At 39.3% G+C, this 23,273-nt stretch overlaps 3 protein-coding genes across 10 annotated transcripts; 1 reads left to right on the forward strand and 2 right to left on the reverse strand.

Annotated features, from left to right (window-relative positions):
* The first annotated feature begins 1,651 nt into the window (after nt 1-1,651).
* Nucleotides 1,652-5,088, forward strand: hdac12 (histone deacetylase 12). 5 transcript variants are annotated; one of them, XM_040037669.1, is made up of 8 exons: nt 1,652-1,912; nt 2,033-2,176; nt 2,447-2,606; nt 2,685-2,893; nt 2,978-3,128; nt 3,331-3,447; nt 3,530-3,672; nt 4,623-5,088. In XM_040037669.1, the coding sequence occupies exons 2-8, from the start codon at nt 2,114-2,116 to the stop codon at nt 4,701-4,703; spliced, it is 924 nt and encodes a 307-aa protein (XP_039893603.1). In that variant the 5' UTR covers nt 1,652-1,912; nt 2,033-2,113; the 3' UTR covers nt 4,704-5,088. The 5 variants fall into 5 exon arrangements, 3 of the variants coding, with proteins under 3 accessions (XP_039893603.1, XP_039893601.1, XP_039893602.1); XR_005696682.1 differs by having other exon boundaries at nt 1,653-1,931; nt 3,520-3,672; nt 3,787-5,088; XR_005696683.1 differs by having other exon boundaries at nt 1,654-1,931; nt 3,541-3,672; nt 3,787-5,088.
* A 39-nt stretch (nt 5,089-5,127) lies between these two features.
* On the reverse strand, nt 5,128-12,038 carry trmt9b (tRNA methyltransferase 9B). Its single transcript, XM_040037665.1, has 4 exons — nt 11,764-12,038; nt 7,753-7,952; nt 7,485-7,658; nt 5,128-7,137 (listed from the first exon to the last, which is right to left on the reverse strand). The coding sequence occupies exons 2-4, from the start codon at nt 7,907-7,909 to the stop codon at nt 6,215-6,217; spliced, it is 1,254 nt and encodes a 417-aa protein (XP_039893599.1). The 5' UTR covers nt 7,910-7,952; nt 11,764-12,038; the 3' UTR covers nt 5,128-6,214.
* A 5,438-nt stretch (nt 12,039-17,476) lies between these two features.
* Nucleotides 17,477-23,180, reverse strand: n4bp2l2 (NEDD4 binding protein 2-like 2). Of its 4 annotated transcripts, none has more exons than XM_040037662.1 (6): nt 22,956-23,169; nt 20,534-21,585; nt 20,311-20,435; nt 19,647-19,735; nt 19,460-19,536; nt 17,477-19,361 (listed from the first exon to the last, which is right to left on the reverse strand). In XM_040037662.1, exons 2-6 carry the CDS (start codon nt 21,583-21,585, stop codon nt 19,187-19,189), a joined length of 1,518 nt encoding a protein of 505 aa, XP_039893596.1. In that variant the 5' UTR covers nt 22,956-23,169; the 3' UTR covers nt 17,477-19,186. The 4 variants fall into 4 exon arrangements, 3 of the variants coding, with proteins under 3 accessions (XP_039893596.1, XP_039893598.1, XP_039893597.1); XM_040037664.1 differs by lacking the exon at nt 22,956-23,169 and adding an exon at nt 22,780-22,901; XM_040037663.1 differs by lacking the exon at nt 22,956-23,169 and adding an exon at nt 21,844-22,721.
* Nucleotides 23,181-23,273: the final 93 nt, after the last annotated feature.

The following is a 23,273-nucleotide window of genomic DNA, read 5'->3' on the forward strand; positions in this document are numbered from 1 at the left end:
GCAGCTTACTTCAGCGGATGCTGCTCACTGGATGACGACTAAACTACAACATCAGGGGAACAAGATGTGGATTTGAGCCAGATGTAGTAACATCATGGTTCCCTCAACAACAAACAAAAAACTTGTTTTCACATGGCTTTGAATGGCCTGCAATACTGACCTTTACTCATATGAACCCTTAAGCTAATAAAAGAAAATAATTTTTTTTAGAAATATATATATATATATATATATATATATATATATATATATATATATATTTTTTTATTATTTATAGACTACTTAATTTACAAGTACTTAATTTAATTATTTCAAACAGAAGCATGCATGTTACATTAATAACCCATATACATAGGCACACGACAGTACAAAAATCTTGTTCCACCCCCCTTTCTTAATATTTTGTTTCCAAGGAGTCTGGCTTTCTTGTTTGGTTTTTAATTGGTTTTAAGCAATAGTTCCTAAGGCTTTCTGAAGGGCTTTCAAATTTTTGCTTTTTTCACTTTGCTTTTTGTTTGTTTGTTTGTTGATCACACTGATTTGAGAATTATTCAAGCATAAAAGAGGTGCCTAGCTTAAGGGATAAACCAGTGTTTGTTTTTCCTCACATAGCAGACAATTTTAGAGAACCAATTTTAAATTAAGTATTTTTTGTTATGCGCAGCCTGTCACATAAACACCAATCGTTTCCATTTCTTTAGTTGAATCTATGAAAAATACCAAAGATAAAACAGTCTGACAGGAATTAAATATACACACACTAAACATCCTGTTTAGTGTGTCCTTAAAAATGAAGAAACTGGACAAGTGGAGAGCAGAAAAAAAGTAGCAGGCCTAAAAAAAAAACTATTCCCACCAGATGAACAGTATCTGCAATTCATGTCCTTAAGAAATATGAAAAAATAAGACTTGATACAGGACATGAGAGATATTGAGAGACGCATCTGGCCCTTCAGTCGATCCATTTACTGTTTGCTGAAGCTTCATCATGAATGGTCTGAGTGGAAGGATGGCTATCAAGAAGGCATTATTAAGGAAGGGAAACAGGGGGAAATGGCTGAGGTATGCTAAATTACCCAACAAATGGACTGGACTGAAAATCAGTGACGGCAGCTCTTATTGAGTGATGAACCCAAATGAGAGAGGTAAAACAATGAGTGTTTACAGTCATCAGAAGTACACTTCAGCATGACAATCATTCTAAGCACAATCCTAAGGCAGTGAAAGCACAGCTGGATAGAAAAACACATAACGGATCACTATCAGTGATGGAATAGCTTCTCCTCAACATTATTAAAGCAGTGTGGGGTCATGTTGATAGAGAATAAAACAAAAACCAGCCAACTAAAAAAAGAAAAAAAAGATTTAAAATGTCCTTCAATAAACCTGGAGCGCTACTTGTGAAGACTACTTATATTACTGAGAGTTCAGACAAGTCATTCTCCTGCACACATTCTCCTAGCAAATGATAAAACATTAAGAGGTGGTTCAAGATTTTTGCATAATACTGAAATAGTATATGCGTGTAAATCTGTGGATAGGATACAACTGATAAAAAAAAAATACTCACCATCAAGTTGTACTATAGTAGAAAACAGAGCAGTAGAAAGAAACCGTGACAGCAGCACAGAAAGTTATTTGCACTCCATAACAGGAGATGGCAGCAGTAGATTGAGGAGGCGCTGTAACAGCCAAGCATCCCGTTACACAGTACACGGGACACTTTATGGACTTCCTGTCTCGTTTCATAACATCGTAACTGTGTATAATGTAGCATTCTCCCGTCTTAAGTAAGCGACTGTCATTCATTGCTTCCTGTCTTAGAAATGACCTGCATTAAGCGGCTGTTCTCTAAAGGACCTCGCTCCAAAGTCGCGTGGTTGATGACTGGTGAAGCTCTCACCTCCTGCAGGTGCTTTCATGCTGAACTAGTAAGAAGTTTGTATGATAATTTAAACAAAGTGAACTGAAGTATTTTTCCCCTGAACGCCGCAGTGGGTGCGTTATAAAACTCACCTTTTTCATCTCGCAGGTGAGACACGAATCTAGCGCGCTTCCAGTAGTTCATCACAGCAAGTATGTGTGTGACCTCCCACCCAATCACAGGTTTCCAATGGGCAAGTTTCCCCGTGTTTTACAGTGTTTGCTCAGAGATCAGGTCATTACAGAGAAACAGGTGAGTGAGACACTTTTATGATATCTGCCTGTGATTATAATCGATTATTTGATAATAAATGACAGATAATACGTTTTTCCTGCTTGTGTGTCACTACAAGCATTGTTTTTTTCCGACAAAACAGTTGGACTTTTTTATGATTTACAGGCATCCAGTTTCTAAACATAACAAGATCAACTAATAGTGAATATCACTGCTGCTATTAAAAGTAGTAGTATTTATTGGAAAGCACATTTTCCTGTTGATGTGCCTTTTCCTTTCTTACAGTAGGTGTGGGTCCCTGAAATTGCCTCTAAGGATTTACTGAGCTGTGTGCACACCGAGGACTACCTGGACAACTTCATAAATGGGAAAATAAGTGAGCAAGAGCAAAGGAGGACAGGCTTTCCCTGGAGTGAAGGCATAGTGAGGCGCTGTCGATATGAAACAGGTGAGAGAAATTCATGACGTACACGTGACCCGGAAAGATTGCATTATGTTTGCCGTTAACGTTCTCTATCATTGCCAGGTGGGACTGTTTTAGCTGCTGAAGTCGCTCTGCAGAGGGGTCTGGCTTGCAGCACAGCAGGAGGAACTCATCATGCTTTTCCCAGCTATGGTTCGGGGTTTTGTCTCCTCAATGATCTTGCAGTCGCAGCCAAATACACGATGGACAATTCTCCTAATTCTCCTTCTACTAAACCCAAAGTTCTCATTGTGGATCTAGATGTTCATCAGGTGGAGTACACTAGTCTCTGTTGTGGATTAGCATTTGTCTTTGTTGAGAAGTTAAACCTTTTTCATGTGTCAAACATCCTACAGGGTGATGGCACCGCTTTCATCTTTAAAGAGGAGCCTTCTGTGTTTACATTCTCAGTGCACTGTGGGAAAAACTTCCCACTTCGTAAACAACAGAGCGACCTTGATATCAGTGTGGAGGATGGGCTGGAGGACAAGGATTACCTCTCCACAGGTATGTAGATACTCTCCATATTAATAAATATCTAATCACTGAATCGCAATTCTAGCACTACTGTTTTCAATTTGTGAGAATTGTTGTTTTTGTCCTTGCTGATTTTGAAACTACTGTTTGTTTGTTTTTCTGTACGTTAAGATGATTTTCATTGAAGATGCTTCTAAAAACTCACTAATATGTCTGATGGTGTACCCAACAGTTGAAGCCCACCTTCCCTGGCTGCTGGAAACCTTTCGCCCAGACCTGGTTTTGTATGACGCAGGGGTTGATCCTCACTGGGAAGATGAACTCGGAAGGCTTCGCCTGACAGACCAAGGTGAGCCATTCTGTTTTACACCCAGGTGTTTTTACCTTCAAATCACTTACAGACTTTTTGAATGACTTTAAGTGTCCCTTAGGGCTCTATCAGAGAGATTTGTTTGTGCTGAAGACTGTGGTGAAAAGAGGTGTCCCTATCGCTGCTGTTATTGGTGGAGGATACTCTAGAGACATCGATAGACTGGCACTCAGACACTCTATCGTCCACAGAGCAGCAACTCAGGTAAATGAAACACAGCAGATAGAAGACTTGTTTGTCCAATTTTATGTACAGAAACAATTAGTTTAAAAACCGAGTTCTCATTATAACCTTGCTATCTTGCTATTCATGTTTCAGGTTTGGAGGGAGTGTGGTATGTAAAACTTGGCTCCCTAATCAAGAGGATCCTCAGTGGGTAGCTGATATTTGAGAGTCAATGCCATGGTCATTTGGAAAGTTTCAAAAATGTATTAGAAACTGACCAGTACTTCAGTTACTTTGGCATATTTATTTAATTTACACAGTTGAGATTAACTGTAGGAGTGATACATCTTATGCGGTCACATATTAGAACTTATTTCACTCATTTTTGGTTCGTTGCAATGATGGTCTTGTAACTACAATTATATTGTTATAGGGACATCACAGCCACCATAACAACATATTTTTACATTCATCTGAAAAAGGTTTTCATGGAACTCAGTACAGTCCTGTGGAAAAACTGTTTATATAGGAATCAAGAGGTGCTGCTTATCAAATGCTCTTGATTAATTGGTCAAAAACACAAAAGCAGAGTTTCTGGTAGTTTTCTGGACTGGAGCTTTCAGCTCCCTGTTAATGCCACAATCTTACCAGGAGTGGAAATTCCACAAAATTCACTCAAAGGTCAGACAATACAACTCTCAGGGAGGATTTTTTTTTTTTTGGGGGGGGGCATAAAAACTAAGAGCTAAAAACTTTACAAGCCTCAGGTAGTATCGGAAATGTTAACATTCCAATGCAATTAGAAAAAAAACTGCATTTAAATAAACTTCTGCAACAATGTTTCTGATGAGACTAAAGTAGAGATGCTTGTCCATAATGGATAGCGCCATTTTGGGTACAAAACACAGCATGTCAATGCAAAGACCACATATCAGCTCACAAGCACGGTGGTGGAGGGATAATGATTCGGGTTTGTTTTGTATCCACAGGATTTGGGCACCTTGCGGTCATTGAGTCAACCTCGACCTACAATAAAATGTTTGAAAAAGAAAAGAGTCAAGGTGTTGTAGTGACCCAGACCAGATTTAAATGCTAGTGTGGTGTGGCTTTTAAGAGCTGTGCATAAATGAATGCCAATAAACATTAATGAACTGAAGCAATATTTAAAAAGAAGAGGATTTCACTACAATGTGAGAGACCAATACAGTCCTACAGTAAAATAATTAAGTTATTGCATAGACTGCAGAATCCAATGGAAATCTTCTTCACGTGACTACATGTTAAAGAATTATTTAAAAATCCTCACAAATCAAATATTAAGGCTTTCATTTGTAGGCTGGTGATGATTCTAGTATAGTATGTGCAAGTTGGCTATAAAGACTTTTAGCTTACCATTTACCAAATTGTACCTGTGTGACAATTAAATATTCTAGAAATAAACTGTACATGAACAAATCTTTGTTGTTAATGGGAGTAAAAGCAACACAACACCCGTGAACAAAAACAAATTTAATAAAAAAACCAAAACAAAGTATTTACATCAGCTCACACAAGACATTTGCCACTTTTAAGACAAACCTAGTTGGTCCACAAAAACTATACAGCTAAAGAAATGCACCACAATGGATATAAACAGTTTTTCAAGTCTCACCTATTATGTCATTCACTGACATCAAGCAGCGATATACTTGTGATAGAGTGCAATGTTTATTCACAGTACATGAGGCAGTTTTCTGATTTGCTGAGACATACCAAATTGTTACAAGACACAATGCCACTATTGCAAATATCTACATCAAGGGCGCGCGCACACACAGACACGCCCACTGGCGACATGTTGTCTGGAACACTTGTAGAGTAAAACAACAAGAAAATGGCACTAATGTTTCGGAAGAGATTCTGCACAATTTTAAACTTGTATGAGAGTGCAATGAAAAAGTACGCACGAGCAGTTTCACAGGAAGCGTTACCAAGAAGTCCGCAGCTGATACTAGCTGCAAATTTGGCTCCTTTTAATGAGAGATAAGCAGCATGCGATTTTGCAGACACAAAGAAAGAAAGAATTCTCTACTGAAATCAATATATTAAAAGATAACAGCAGCTTTGTACATTTCTCTTTTGCTCATATTTAAAGCACAAAGAGAAGAAATGTTCTTTTAAAATACAAATCAATAGCTGTGATGCAGCCCACTAGGGTTAAATAACAAAACACCGACTCTAAAAGACACACTGTAGATTTATTGAAAAAGAATAAATAGTTAAAAATAATCTGGTACAACATACAGTAACGGCCACAGTTGAACACTTCCATAAAATATCTATTTGCTGCTTTCCAAAAGCTCTGACATATAGCTGGTTCCAGGATAAAATAAATAAATAAATACATGGATAAAAATCTCATTTTTAAATAGTTCATGAGAGAATTACAGCACTGGAGAATGTTAGTGTTACCTAGACCTTCAACAATGGCTACATTTGCACATTTAAATGAAAAGAATGTCATTATTCTCACATGTGGAATTCAGTGCTAAAACTTGAGGCAGAGGCGATGCAAAGTGAACTCAAATATGACAAGTTCCGGTCATATTTTCCATACCTGAACTTTCTCTGCCACCACACACCAATTGGCGTGATCAAAGTAGGTGTGTTTAACATGAAGTTCTTCGACATGATTCGCTATCAGCTCTGCCAGCTCGCCCTCCCTGAAGACGTGGTAGTACCTCAGGCAGGAGCCTTCCACCTTCCCTTCACTCCCCTGAGGACTCTGTGTGCTTTCCTGCAGCTCTTCTCCCAGCAGCCCTCCATCTCTTTCATCTCCAGACTGCTTTAGGTCCTCCCCCTGCAAGGAGACTAGATCTGGTAGAGCCAGAGAGCCACACTCCTGGACTAAAGACACTGGGCTGCTGTTGTTAGTGGTGCCATTGCCTCCAGAATTATTCGGTCCCTTGTGCTGCTCTGTGACAAAGACATCCTCTTCTGATCCGACCACAGATGGAGGAGAAAAGAAACTTGAGACTTGCTTGATAAGTCCTCGTCCTCTCCCACTCAGGTTGAACTTGTTCCCCTCATTTTCACCTGTGGGTGAAGATAAAGTGCTCATGTCTCTGGAGGATGAACGGGAGATCCCCAAGCTTCCGAAGTCGAACACAGAATCAAGAGACCTGGAGAAGAACCACAGTTTGTGTGTCCTCTGCTGTGGTGTAGTGCGACCAAGATCTTCTTCGTCTGCCACAGAGGATGTGCTTCTAACCTTCCTGTGCTTTTCAGTGTTGTCTATGGCTTCGCTCACGCTCTGTGCTGTGGTTCTCCTCCTCGGTTTGTTGAGGCCGGGAAGGAATTGAGGATTGGGGTTCCAAGGAACAAAGATGTCCTGTTTCTCAAATTTACGACGTTTCTGCTCCATGGCCCACACGTAGATCATAATGCGTCCGCCCACTCGCAGAGTGCGAGCCATCTCCTTTATTGCTCGAATACGACGCTCTTTGGTGGACAGATGATGAATGACTGTGACAAAAATATGAATTTGTCAGCTTTAAGCATGGATTTATGAGGTATCATGTACACTGTGTGTATAATGGAAGATAAATGAATAGTGCAGCTGTTTGGTTTGGACCTAATTACACTCTTTTTTTTGGTAGGACACAATAATTATTTTTCACACTGTTGGCTTGGCAACACAAGTTTGTGGTAATATGATGTTTATCATTATATGAGTTAACTTAATTTGAGGTAGATGACGGCGTTTGAGCTCATGCATATGAAGGGAGTGATTTGTTACTAAGTGAAATATTTAAAAAAAAAAAAAGCCTCTTATCTCATCTATAATAACTGCTTATAGTTCTGACCATTACCTGCAATAGAAAGCACAGCATCAAAGCAGCTGTCTCTGTAAGGCAAATGCAGCCCATCACACATCTGGACCTCATGTCCTTGGCTCCAGGCAAAATCCACCAGGGGGCGACAAACGTCACACCCCAGCTTGAACACGTCCTTGTTGATGTGGAGATACTTACCATTACCACAACCTGGAAAGACAAGACAGTCAGCTACAACATAACACAAGAAATGTAAGCCAGCTGTAATTGGACTTTCAGGATCACATTACTGCTGGAGACCCACCAATGTCAGCAACGATGCTCCCAGGCTGCAGTTCCAGGAGGAACTGCCGTACCTTCGGCCAGGCTTTATAGCGGCTGTCGTTGAAATATGGAGCAATCTTGTCGTAGACATTGTGTACATGATCTCTTTCAAGCTGGCTGGCAGCCTCCTCCATCATGTTCGCCCAGGCGGCCTCATGCAGTGGCCTCAGAGCATCATGACTGCAGGGAGAAGAGTCTTTTTGGTTATTTCCATTAAACTGTGAATTTCACCATGAAAAAAAAAAATATTGTGATAGTGTGGACTTGTTAAATAGAAATGGCACAGTGGAGACCCTCTCTGCATGCTTGTTAAAGTCCCACAAGGTCAGCTCAAAACCATAATCAGCGGACACACAAACATCTGCCAGGTGGTAATTTAATATCAGACCCTCTGCTTTGTACTTCAAGTACCAGCTGAATCAGTGCACTCTCTCACATCCATCCAGCAGTGCACAGTGAGGTTCTGCTCTATGAATACAAGTCAGGTATAATTTGTCACTTTGAGTATGTAACTGCGGAAAAACACAGACTACAGGATATAAATTAACTAACCAAGTCACCGCAAATAGGCACACCTCATCTCACCAAGCTCTTAGCAGGTCCATGTCCACAGCAGCTGTGAGAAATTGGTTTTACAGTAACGGGGAAGCAAAAGGTCAACACATAAATCACTTTTGTGTCAGTAACAGGATGCAAAACAAACATGAATCATGTTTGAGTGAGTGATTTTCATCGATTCCGTCACACTCTGTAAGTAAGCATTATGCTGCTGTTGGGGTTTATATATCGCAGCATTTCTTTCACTGTCACATGCAGTGGAAGGTCTGGACTTTAGCTTTTGTTGTAAGATGTACGTTTACCTAATGTGACCTTCATTAATCCTGAGAAAGACTTTAAATTTCCATGGAAATAAAGCACAGCAGTACTGAATATCAATATGTTATAGCTTAGCCAGGCCAAATACTGATTGTTTGTTGGTTTACTACACTTTGCTCATAAAAGTTAATTGATTAAAAGAGACTATTTTTAAAGTTATCACTTAAGATGATGCCCTGAGTACAATATTGTGCATGAAAAGGAACGTACCCACAATTGTGCATCAATCTAGCTTATTCTTTTACTACGTTGTAGTATCTTGGACAATATTTATATAAGTTCAGGCCATCTAATGTTTGGATAATGACTCTGACTTTGAGACACTTTGAGTTTTTATCTATAAACACAGTACGGCAAACCCCAAATCTACAGCTCACAGCAACCACCTTGACAACAACAGGACATTGTTGCCCACATTTCTATAGTTTTCTTTCCAAGCATATTTGTATGTAATGCCGACATTATGTAAACTTCAGGGACACGCTGTAGAGTTTCAAACTCGACAGAAAATTTCAGGGGTTGTATAATTGTGACGTTTGTGTTATTCACAGCTCCCACTGCAGTCATCCCAGTTTATTAGGATGCAGCCCACAGCTCCTGCAGTGCTGCTGCTGTGGCTCCCTCAAGCACTAACCCCACTGGCCACTTTACTAGGCACACCCATAAAAAAACTAATGAAATCCAAAACAATGACTCTGGCATGAATTCAACTCTTTTGGATCTTTTTGTTTCACCTTTTGTTTTCATCATCTTTAACGTTCATGATCCACTGTGTTACATAGTGCTGTAATAGCTGTGAAGGATTGTGCACTCCATTAAGGTACAGAAGGGGAGAAAAATATGCCACAAAAAGAAATGGACAAGAATATCTGGCTATTCAGAGTTCTTATTTGATCTTTCTGATTATTGTGTCGTGGTTTAATTCATTTCATGCAAAGCAAACCCACACAAAACAGTTTCGATCACATGTTGACTTCAAGGAAATCTTAGAAGTACATGTGTACAAACTGCATGTTTGTAATGCTGAATAAATTAATTAAACTGTAATAATTATAAGCTTTCAAACCCCCCTGTCCTTAAAAATCTTATCCTGGATAAATTTAGCCCATGATTTGTTGCATACTTATACTGTTAACATACAGCTGACCTCAACGTGGAACACTAACTCTACTATTCTCCACAAATACAGCTGCCCATTTAAATTCCTAAATTGATTCATTAAGTCTTGGATCAACAGTGGAAATACACTTTCAAAGGCAAAAACAAATAAATGGCTGATTCCTGACGAGGCCAGCAGAAAAGAAGATGTCTCTGTTTTTATCTGCATTCAACATCTTTTGTACCCACACTACTATTAACCAACAAGTGATTGTTAAATCAGTGCTGAACACTGCCTTTTTTGCTTGAAAATTATCTGCTTTGAAATCACTGACTGTGTGTGCCATAAGACTCTTCTCATTTTCCCCCTGTACTGAGCAATGTGACAAAGACTTTCCGCTCTGTGTGACACGGAGATGGGAGATAAGAGTTGTTTTCAATCGGCTGCGATAGATGAGAGCTGGTGGTGCTATGTATCCCAGCAGAAATTCACTGCTAACATATGTCGTAAAATCAATGTGCACAGCAAATATGGGTTTACTTTTGAGGTTTATCTGTAACTGCATTGTACAATACAAAATTTCAACCCACTTAATCTTCTATCACTTCAGGTTGGACAGTAAACAGAAGGATGTACAGACTCTCAGCAAAGAAATCAACATTAATAGATGTAGTTCAGACCATTGCAACCTACTGAACCATGCAGTGCCATAGGATGATTTGTTAAGGTTAGAAGGGAGGAAAGCCACCAGACATTTGGGCTCCATTTCATTCAAAAGGCATTAGGTATGTCCTTGAATGTAATACAGACTATTGCCCATTCAGTGCGCACACAATGAAAATTACTGGAAACATTTACCACAGGATATTAGTAACAAAGCCCGACTTGCACTACATGAAACACAAATATCTCTTTTTATGACCTGACAATCAGAGCCTTCTCTGTGCATTAACAAGCTTATCCTCACTCCACCGTTTGTAAATATAGTGTACGCAGCATCCTTTGCTCAGACCTATTTCTGGACCACCATCATCTGCATCATCTCAGCCAAGTGGAAGTAAAACATCCCTTATGTAACGCTGTAATCTGGCCTCATTCTGTGTTGTCTGTGCTCAATTCCACTCGAGTTTCCCCCTCTGCTCACTAAACTGTGGCAGTCCTCAGCTGACATTATGTAACCAGCAGCTGGGCAGGCTCAGAGCTTTACCTCTGAATGACAATGGGAACTAAAATTAAATCAGATGACAACGTCTGGTGCACAGATCTGTCCTAGGTGCAGGGCATTCAGGGGATAAAGGTAAAAACCAGCCATTATTTTAGTCATTTTCTGTACACAGATTCTGTAAGTAATCAATAACTTAGATATTAACTTAGATATTTTCATCATACATGATCCACTGCGTACAACATTTGCCACTGAGTACACTATTCTGCGAATATGTGACTTTAAATATGCGTTCCTAGGCCGTGTTAACAAGCTCAGACCTCCACTGTGCTTTTATGTGATGTAGTGGTGTTAGGACTGTATGAACAGACAGGGCTGCGACGGCTGAGCACGGGGAGCCCAAGGAGAGCAGGTTTAACCGTGAAGCATGCCAGCGTGAACATGTGGGCAGAGATCTTGAGGTTTATTCTACCAGACCTCCTCATTAGTAAAATGAGCAGTAAATAACAAGTTAATATATTCAAAGGCAGACAGATGAAATCTCTGGACAGTAACCTGCAATTCAATTAATCGCCCAAGATTTAAATGAGCCCCGTATTTAACTATATTACTAGATTATATTATATTTAATAATGGGTGGGGTACCGGGCTTGTTCTGTATCGGGGAGCTACAACTTTTAGTCCAAATCAAAGTTTCTTTTGATATATGTGCAACTGATGTATACCAGCCTAAAGTTTAAATACTGAATTGCATTAATAACAAAAATGTAACCAACTTATTTGCAATTCATAAACAGCTTTCTCGTAATCCGTGTCAATAACTGCACAGCCTCCCTGCCGAAATCACTTACCGTATAAACTGCCGTTGTATTATCCGCCTCTAGCCTCGGGTCGGTGGAGGTAAACTTCCCTCTCCGCACATGCGATAGATCTATATGATCCACCTGTAATGTGGATCAGAGGAAGGTGCTCTTTAAGGTGGTCCCGAGCTCATCAACAACCACATTGTGCTGGCGGTTTAAAAAAAGCAAGATAAAAACGTGCGGCGTGTGACCGCCAGAAGTCTACTGGCCGAAGGACGGCATCAAATCCAGGACTGGGAGCTCCACACCTGTCAAGCCAATGAAAAGATAGGGCAAAACTTCCGGTCACGTGTTTCAAAATTAAAGCAACCCAAAATAGGACAACAAACTAAGAAACTGCAATGACCGAAAATCAAAGAAAAAAGTAACAATGATTTGGTGAAAATGAGAAATCCCATATGTTAACCTCATAAACGAAATGTAAATTAACCCCCCCCCCCCCCCCCCCCAACAATACACAACTAAAACGAATTAAAACAAATATATGGAGTAGAAATGATTTAAAAATACAATTAGGACCAACAATAATCCAGTAAAACTAGCAAAACCTACACATTCAATTCTGTAAAACAGTTAGAAATTAGGTACAGGGGTTTAAAAAAAAAAAGATACCTGGACTACTGAAAGATAGTTAAACTGATAATGTTGCAGTTTAACCAACAGATCACCTGCTTCCATCTCACCCTATCACTAGTATTTTCGTCTGTCGCACAAACGCTCTGCTGGTCCTCCTTCACTATACATGAATCTGCCCTGACGTCTTCCTCTTTTCCTTCTGCCTGGCAGCTTCATTTTCAGCATCCTTTGTCCAGTACACCCACTCTCGTGACACCCTCGTGTCAGATGCCCAAACCAATTAGTCAGTATCTATACAACAGAAACAATGCCACATGGCTACACCAACTCTTGAATAATTAATTATGGGAACAATAATTCATCTGCTCAAACATTCCCATCTCCCAGCTGTTTGATGGAAATTAAGCTTGATTTTGTACCTCTGTATTATAGATGATGCAATGCTCCTTCATTTGACTTTGATAGACTAATACCAACTTTTAGAAATAATTTTAGGCAGAACTAAAACCATCAAAGTTGTACTTGTGTAATGATATGTATATAAAAGATCCTACTCCTTGTCCAGTCATTGGATGTTCATGTATTTTCACTATTCAGCCCACTACTGATTTCTATAACAAAAGACACACCCTTGCGCCTTTATTTTGAAAATCACGCCATGCAGCATCCGCTCTTCTTGTATATAACTTGACGCAACTGATGGGTTTTCAGCGTGTAAAAAGATGACACCCTGTGCGGTTGCAGAGCATGGCTGTCATTGGCTATGAGCCTCACGTGACAACCACAATAAACAACGTGACAGGTAGAACATGAGGTCCTTCATTTTATGCTTCACCCGTTTCCCATTTCCCTTAATGGCTTTTAACTTTTACAAAGTCCCTGACTTCATCCCAAGGCTGCAATAAAAACTGACAACCCCCCCCAAATTTATTAAATTAAAGTAGAAACTGACAGTAATCCATAAGATGTTTTTTTACAGTTTCACCTACATGTTGGTATTAATTGCTAATTAATTACTATTACAGGCTCCTCAATGAGATATGATCGCCCCATTTTTTATTGCTTTGTAAATAGCACTTACTCTCATTAGCACCAAGTACAAAGGGTGAGCTACAGGATCCTGTTCATCCTGATCTTCCACTTGCAATGATATGGTACTAAGGTTATAATAACACAAGAACTGCATATATTAAAAACTAAATAAAAAAAAATTAAACAGCTTTTAGTTCCACACCATTAAGCCACTTAATGTGTTTTCTACTCTGGTAATAATTAGTGCACATTAGCCTGTCACATCCACTTTTCCTTGTCCTCTGCTTCCCATGTCAGCTGTGAATTCATCTGCCATTTTTGTTCCTGAGATGCTTAAGAGCAGAAACGTATTTATGGTTCATCACTGCCATTTAGGGAGCACAGAGCACTCATCACAGCTGCCTACATCATCATCATTCAAAGCACACTTTTGCTCCATTCTGCTGCAGGCTTTCTCACATTAAAATGACGTGCACCTCCGCACCCGAGAAGTACACAGTACAAACACATTTAAACTGGCGGCTAATGAAAATAAGTAGAAACGCAGATGTCCCCTCAGCAGAGGTTTAGCAGCTGTTAAACAACAGTAATTACTTTTAGTCTCTTCAAACACTCTGTTAAATCATGAATTCAGTTAGGAGACAGACGGCATCCTTCATAATGGTTATATATCAAGGACACTTATGAGTCCTCAGCACGCAGATTTCTATTTTTCTGCAGCAGAAAATATTTCCCAGGGACAGACATTATCTCATAGTATTTGCCTTTCATTGATTTAAGCCGGCACCTTTTAGTCCAAGCCTGCTCCCTACAGACTGTATCACCAAAACATTTGCTGCTGTATTTATTAACTGGTTGTTGTTAACTAAAGACTGTGACTTTGTGGTGCCAGGAGGAAGTGTGGGTGTGGTAACTCCTGCTCAAATTATGAGTTTTCCTGTTTCCTGACTTCCTGTAATTGAGTGGCAAATTGTGTTACAGTGATCTTCTGTACATTCTAAGGTAGTTTTTAAATACTGCTGGCCAGTGCTGTTGCATGAGAAATATCAGCAGTGGTCTGTAACTCCATTGGATAAGGGTTTGTTGGAGTTGCTAAATCCAGCCACCAATACAGTCATAATAACTTCTTATCCCTGCTATTTATAGAACGATCATTTCTAAGTGTGCCTGGAGAAGGTCAGTGACTGAAAGGCTGCCCCTACAGAACGAACAATGCACTGCAAAGTCTTCAGTGCTTTTTTCCGCCCCATTATAATGGACCATGAAATAGAAATTTCAATAGAAATCATAAAAACGCCATGTAGTTCCCTGCCTCTGCAATCTCTGCGTAAATGTGGTCCTCTTTAGACAGCTGCTGAAACAATACTCCTTCAAAACAAGATTTTATGACATCAGAATAATCGTGTTTTTCTTTGGAAATGGACTGTTTCCTATAACCCTCTCCATATCAGCATTCAGACACGAGCTTCATCGAGGTCCTACTTGTTAAACAGCTCCAGGATTACAAAGGTCAAAGCTTTTGCATTAAAGATAAGGGAGTCGACAGCTGTGCTGCTCAGCACTGATGTTTGTGATTTAAAAGTTCAAAGATCTTATTCTGTTACAGTGACGGCCATAAGACCAGCTTTTTTCCTTCTTGGCTGTGTCTTTGCCTCTCTTCTAGGTAACAGGTGGGTTAAGCTGACCTAGTTAGGGTTGCACTATAAAGCAGGGCTGTCGAAACCTCTCAGGGGCTCTTCTCTGCTCCTCTCCCCCATGCTGGCTTACTGACAGACAGAGCATCTCAGGTTTTCCTTTTTATTTTTGCATGCATACAGTCACTCATTCATTTACAGTTCACCGAGACGTTGCGTACATATTAATTAGCTGACAATCAAGCATACTATTTTTGGTTTTATTACTTTAATTAAAATAACGAACATCATCTATGTGAGGCCTTCATTTTGAGCCGAATTGTGACAACATACAGTTGTCTACTGTTTCCTGGTCTGATAAGACTTTTAATAACTAATTCAAGCTTGTTTGCATTATTATTCTAACAAGGGTGGAACCAAAGGGCCTTTAATTTTATAGAAAATGTTTTTGGAGGGTGTAATTTCTCTTTAAAAAATGAAGTCTAGATTAAATTTAAAACGGTTTCTCTTCTTTGTTATTGACTTGAGTTACTCATTAAAGCCTTTTCATCTTGTTCTTCTGCCCTGGGCACCCATTTTGCAAGAAAATCTAATAGCAGTTTTTGACCATTTAGCCTAACTCTTCACTGCAGACAGGGCTGCACTCACATCAAAAGACAGAAAGCAAATCCATTAGAAATCCCCTTTAAAGGGCCTCCTCATTGATTCTCTTGACTCAAGGTCAGATTATATCTTAGGGAGACTCACAGGACGGCTTAGCCTTTTTAAATACTGAACATACTTGAGGCCAGCTCTGCATTTTAAGATTCAATAAGTTTTTATTTACCAGTTAAATCTAATTTATGGGTTTCCTTCCTACCATTTATTTTCACAGTTTAGCCTTGACTTTTTTTTGTAGTTCCGTGCAGAATAACCCTTTAAACAAATAAGGCAATCATTTACAAAAATCAAAAATCAAGCTTGTGCAAGACTTAGATTCAGTCTTAAAACTTCCACAAACACCGAAACAGAGAGATTATTGCATATCTTACATATCACATCAACCTGCATTATTTTTTTTTGTGGAAAATTTGTAACACTAAAATGTATAAAATGTAAAAAGTTGGTGTAGCATTAAAAACCCTCTACAGAAAAGACAGGAAGCTGCAGACAGCAGTATGCTGAATACTGCAGTCTAAAAAACAAATAACTAACCCTAAACACATATTTTTAAGACTGGAAGAGCATCAGTTGGAAACACTGCCTTCAAGAGAATTAAAACTACGACCAGTGAAACCAGTCACGTGGATTCCTATTATTAAGTTAATATTTGGTAAAAAGTGTGACCTCACAGTGGCATTTCATTCTGGACAATAATCCTTTGCCCACTCTCATTCGCTGGTATTTTCTTCACCCTTCACTGATCCCTTTCTCTAACTCAAACCAACACATACTGCATTTGGGTTAAATCTGTTTATGTGCATCCAATTATCAGTATGTTGTTCTTAAGCATACAACAGTGCAGCAAAATGTGAAGTAGAGAAACAGGAAAGTTAACCCAGATCTGTCACATGAAGATCCCAAAGACAAATACCAACTTGTCCCATGTTAGTCCCAGTTCCAAAAACACGACCTAATTTTCTTAAAAACAAAATTTTTCAACCAGTATAACACCGCAGACACACATTTAACTATATAGTCTGTGGTGTAGAAAAAACTTTCTGGTTCCCCACACAACAACGATTGGGGGAAAAGAGTCAACAAAACATCACCTCTGTGCCATATTAATGAGCACCAGCAGGAACAGTGGGGTGAAATGTGATTTCCTGTGAGACACACAGTAATGAACACTGAATGCTATCAGACAAAGACCTCTCCACACTTGGTGTTTAGCGCTATATCAGAGTTTCTACAGTAATAGGGTCTCTACTCAATGTTTCCCTACAGTAATTGGCTGCAGCAGCTGTAGATAGGTTATTCTGCTTTGGCAAACTGTCCGTGAGGCATATTGTGTTTACAAAGACACAACAGTTTTTAACTGGAGGCACACCTATTACTGCTTCGCTTTCACAAATGAGCACACAAAATGCAGGATCACCTATTTTGAGTCTGCCAGCAGACAGAAACAATATTGTCCATTTGCACACTGACAGGGTTAGTTTTTGTTTATGCTGATTACAATTTACAGGCCTTTGTTTAAAAAAAACATGTTTTTAAAAGTTTACCAGGAGCCAAGATGAGGTTCTTTTTCATCCTTTCATGCACCCAAACAAAGAAACACAAAGAATCTGTTTTATACAAGAAACACTAGATTTTTTATCAGGTTGATTTGTTTAACTCTGACTTTTTGGACACTCATTTTAGCTTCAGGCACACTTTTTTAGATCACTTGGACTCAGCACAGCTTAGGAAAGGATTTCCTAATAACCACTATGAACAGAAGAAAAACAGGAACCATCCTGTTCAAATGAGAAAATTTCAATTGGTTTCAAACATTATGCACCAACACTTTAACTCAAAGACATCAGAATCAGTCTGTTTTGTTAAGGCTTAAGCTCTTCTGCTAGGAAACTGTTCTACTAGCTGCCATAAAATATTTACCCTAAAATAAGCATTAAATAGTTTTCACAAAGACATTAAAACAGAAAAAAATGCATCACATGGAAGTTACTGTATAGTTTAGTTGTTTTTCACAGGACTGTGTGTAGTCCTGTGAAAAACTAAGTACATATTTACTGCTTTGATAGGAAATAAGAGGGCATTTAGCAGCCAGGTGCTGCTGCTTCAATGCACTTAATTAACTGACCAATCAGTAAGTGTGACCACCTCAATAAAAGCAGTTTGGCAGTCTGCAGTCTCCAAAAAAGCTCAATCTCAGCCTCTTCGGGCCCCAGTTAGCAGGTTAAATATTAAAGTTCATGGTAGTATAATATAAAAAGACTGAACACGTATGGCTTATTTGATATTATTTGAAAAAACATTCATCTCTCTAAAAATATGGCAACACAGCTTAGATTTGCAAAGTTGCATCTGAAAAACCACAGGACTTCTGGGGCAATGACGTTTGGAGACATAAAGTATGACAAAAATGCAGATATTATAGAGCCGCTACTGATGAACATCCAACACAGCATATCAGCAAACACTTCACACCGGCTGTCAAGTACAGTGGCAGAGGGGTGAGTTAGTTCATTTGGAAGCCACAGGACCTCGGCGTCTTGCAGTCATTGAGTTTACAAAAAACTCCTCTGTATACCAAAGTATTCTAGAGTGAGCTGTGAGGTCAACTGTCTCACGGTTAAAGCTTGGCTGAAATTCTGCTACTTCAGTTACTGCTGCTAAAGGTGGTTCTGCAAACTAATAAAATCAGAGGGTATACTTGAATCGACTAAATTTCTTTATACACACAGACACACCATGTGTGTGATATTCCCATGTTGGTGTTGTTCCTGCATCAACATTTGCTTATGTAAAACTCTCTTCTGGAACAAATAGAAAGCACTTCAAGTGTTTCCTTTATTAATGTATGCTATATAACAATATATTATCAAGCTATTTTTGCTGTTAGCCAAATTTAGCTACTCATATTGGTTTACTTGTTACAGTTTTTAATAGCATTAGCTAGCTTCTTGGCTAATGCTAACTAAATACCCAGACAACAGGACTGGTCAGTTGGACCAACAATGTTTTAATTATGTAAGAACAACACTAACACCAGTGTAACAAATTAAAAAAGAAAATTCATATCAATGTTTATATTTGGCTATTTTGGCACTGAAAATCTGCCTATTGGTGTATGTCGCAGGAAGAAACAATTTCTAGCTAAAAAAAAAAAAAAGAAAGAAAGAAAGAAAGAAAGAAAGAGAAGAACAACCAAGATGATAAATCACTGATCAAGCTCACCAAAAATTGTAACAACTTGTAAATGAGTAAAAAAATAAATTTAAAACAGGGCAAACTCCTGGTTTTCACTGTTGTTCTGTAATGTGAAGAATACGCATACTGTAAAAATCTGTTATTACATACTAAATTGCAATTTTAATTTCCTCAGAAAAATATTTTTTCTCTTTTCTTATAAAAAAATTACAGTATACAAAGTAATATATTAAAAACAGGTACAAATTATAAAAATCACAATATTTACACTAAAAATGGTCATACAAGGTAAATTACGAAGCTGTTAAATTGTGTTAGAAATTATGTAAATTTGGCTTTTTCCTCATCATTTGTGGCTGCTCTGGTCGACGTCTCTGGTTCACATGAAACGGTTCTTCTGAATTCATGACAATGTCTATGGATATGGGAATAGAAAAACGGTCCATCATCTGCGCGATCTTCTCCTGAGGAACACCGTGTTTGTTCCTCCTGGAGGTAAAAGAAAAAGAAAAAAAGAGGATAATGTTAGAATGTGAAGTCTAAACTATGTCTAACAGCATTTTAATATCATGAGTCAGAAATCATACTTCTCCAGCTCGTAAGGATCATATTTCCACCTGGTGTCCGGTTCACAAAAGTCAACTTTGTATCCGCTCTCCAAAGCCTGATGCAGGAGTTGGAAAATTCGAAGGATTAGTGAAAGTGGTATGAAATATTAACTAATAATAAAAACAACAACAACAATAATAATAAATATTTAGTATGGCCACTTACCATTTTGACATATGGCTTCATTTCCCAGGCTTGAATGTTTGTATTATCAATAATAATGGGAGACCGGCCATCATGAAGAGCACCTCTAGCTGAGAAAATTAAGAAAAGATTCTGACAAGTTCTAGCAAGAAAATTAAAACTGTTTTTAACCCAAAATGTTTAATTTGTTTTATGTTCCATTTAATTTGATTTTTTTTTTTCGACAATCACTTTTCGCCCCCATGTTGCTCACACATTATCAGTGAAAAAGTCACCTACTTAACATTTCTGTTTTAAATGCTGGATAGCTAGGCCACTGAAACATCTCTTCAAATAAACACACTCACACATTAGCACAACATTAAAACCACCTGCCTGAAAATTGTGTAAGCCAACCCACACAAAAAACAACACTAACCAATTAGGGACTTCCAGGGGTCTCCTGTGATATCAGGCACCATCAAAGTTAACAGTGAATCCTTTTGGTTACCAAGATGTTTAGGAGACCGTGTAAATGCCTTAGGCTCTTTTTTGAGTGTGTTAATGTTGTGGCTCATTCGTTTAAAATACTCTATAGACCGGGGGATCTTGCTTTTTGTCAGATGAATATGTAAACCACTACAGTACAGAGGCACTGTGGTTGCTTTACTCGTATTAAATTACTGAAATTGTAATGAGTCAATACCTCTTCTCTGATTCCACTCATGTGCTGCTCCAAGAAGACTAGGATCATAGTGGTAGCCATCTTTGTGTGCAAAGTAATCATCTGTGCTCAAAATGATCCCACTGGGGCCAGTGGAGAGCAGCTCCCTGTGGGAAACAATCGGTGTCAAACTGCTGTTTTTAAGCTATAATTTCAGATAAGAATAAATAGATCGAAATTAAATTAAGATTACACACAGATTTACCTGGCACGTGTGGATTTCCCAGATCCTGGCAATCCCCGCATCAAGATCAGCACCAGGGCTGAATGGCATGCATGTGTGTCGTCACGCGGCTGATAGTAGTGCTGTCGCTCCCAAGGTTCATTTTCTGAATCACATCTCTGGAGCCTGTCATAATCTTCATTTAACTGAGAGAGCTCTTCACTTCTATCTCTAGGCCACCTGACATTTTCATTAGCTGAGTGTCCATCATAGCTGGAGCCATGGACATCCCTGTCAAACTGATGTTGAGGACCTCCATAAAATCCCTGAGAGTGGTGTCTGGAAACATTTGGAGGTGGGAATCTATAAAAAGGTGGAAACCGCAGCTCCTCTTGAAAGCGGTTTGCCATGCTTGGATGTTTAAAGGTAGGGTTCACATGTGGTGGTGGGTTTTGTAGATTTGGGAATGCATACGGTGGTGGTTGGTGAGGGAATGGTGGGCTCTGAAATCTCGGGTGTGGTGGCCTGTCCAGTGGTTGTGGATGACGCCACTGGGGAGAGCTCAGCTCCGGGCCTGGCCTCTGCCTCCTGGGATTGTATGGCTCATTTTGATACCAGTGAGGCCATGCTGGCTGTTTTCTTCCATTGCTTTTTTGGGAGCCATCTGTTTCTTCAAAGTCCCTCATGTTAGCAATTTTCTCCTCAGGAACATCCTGAGGTTTGTTGCTGGTGGGTAATTTAGTAGGTACAAGTGGCTGATCAAAAGCTGCATCTTGTTTCCCTGGGTTACCATTAGCACCATCAGGGGTATTGATCTTCTCAAGCTCTTTGTAAAACTCACTAAGCGAGTCTTCAATGACAGACTCGGCTGCAGTTGTTTGTGGAGGAAATGCTGGACCGATGAAGGCAGAGCTGGTGAATCCTACCTCCCTTAACACGCGGTCCCTGACACTGCTGTCTGGAGCGCCACCGTCAGTGCCCACACACTTACTGTTTGTGTCAGCAGAGTCATCTTTACAAGCTTCTTTATCCTCACTCACACAAGATGTTTCTATGGCATCAGAGGTTGTACAACATAATTCAGGCTGAGACATCTGGATGAAAACAGATTAGAATACTTACAACATTGAAACACCACAAAAATACTACATAATAATACTGCATGTTATTCCTATTCTTATTATTTTGCTTTACTTATTTTATCTTATAGATTTTTCAGTGCTGCTATGCCAATTTATAAACGTAGCAGAAAAAGTAAGGAAAGTGTTTGGTTGATCATTTCTTTGTAACAATGCTTTTTGGCAAAAAAAAAAAAAAAAGAGTTATGCTTGTGGAAAGCTTGTTTATTTGACCTGAAATGGTGCCGCATTTGTAAGGAAAATGCATTTCTGGGTCGAGCAGAAGAGTTGAATATGTGGGTTGCACCCATGAAAAATCTTCTCTGCTGATGCCACACATCTTATTCTGCTTCTGTCTCTTGTTTGGTGTTATTTACTGGAGTGTGACGATTAAAGTCTGAAGAAAGAAAGCATTTTGCCAATTTAATAATTTATTAATTAAACAAACAGGAGCCTGCCATCTCCTTTTCATGCTGGTCAACAGCTTGGTCACACACTGCTGTGGGATGCCATCCCATTTGTCAACCAGCATTTGTCACAAGTCAGCCAATGTGGTTGTGTTGGTCGTTCTGGCACAAACGCCCACAAAGCCTAAGCTGATCCCAAAAATATTCAATGGGACTTTGATAAACCCCGCTCTGTCAGGGTGAGTGTTGTGATCGTGGAGAATAAAGGTTAGTTCCAGACTGTGGGGACCTTTCTGCACTAAGATTGCCTCCAATGATGACAAGCCTTGTTTTTACAGTGAGGGAGATGACACTCCATATCATCACACTGTTTCCACCAAAAGCTGTTACCCTATCCAATCAGCATAAAGTTCCCTGCATCTTATCCACAGTCTGTCTCTATGATCCAACTGCGATAGGAGAAATCTCATTAGAGTCCATGCTCACAGGTGCTGATAATCAGGCACGTGATTGTCAACACATGGGGTGCCAGAAGCTCAAACTATGAGTCAATAGCAGAATAAGACCCTTGACATTGGCAGAAAAGATTTGGCGAGTTTTTCATTTTCCTTACAAATTTAAAGGGAAATAAACAGACTTTCCAACGGTGTAAGACTTTTTGTCAATAACCCATGTAACAAAATATATACATCCACCAAAAACATTTGGCTTGCTTTTTGGGCTGGGTTTATATGTAAATACAAGTGCACATGATTACACACACCGTAGATTAATCAGCTAAAATCGAAACCATGTCTTCTGCCAACCATTAACCTTTGGCTAACGTGCCACAACACGAGTTGCACAGAAAACAAGAAAAATAAATAAATAAATAAACAAAATTGTTCACTACGTAAACGTAAAATAATAGAGTAACTGACGATATTCACGGTTGCCTACCGTTCATACTGGGGATGCATAAATTCAGGGGAAACCCACATTAACCGGTGTGCAGATTCAAAATCGCACTTGCCTTGTGTTTACGGAAGTGACTTTCTTCTTCTTCTATTCTCTTATTAATGGCAGGCATCCTGGCCACTCGTTGCGTGAGCGACACCAGCGGGACTGAAAGGCGACGGGGTAGTGACAAAAATGGGTACAAAGAGCAGTAACTACTTCACCGAGTCCCGCTGTATTTTATAATGCCTGCGTTTCTATAGCGTATGTGAGCCATTGCTATTCACTGCCCTGGACTGCATTATAAACTGCTTCCTGACA

The sequence above is a fragment of the Simochromis diagramma genome, unplaced genomic scaffold (assembly GCF_900408965.1).
Source record: "Simochromis diagramma unplaced genomic scaffold, fSimDia1.1 OVJJ01000463.1, whole genome shotgun sequence".
NCBI classification, from domain to species: domain Eukaryota; kingdom Metazoa; phylum Chordata; class Actinopteri; order Cichliformes; family Cichlidae; genus Simochromis; species Simochromis diagramma.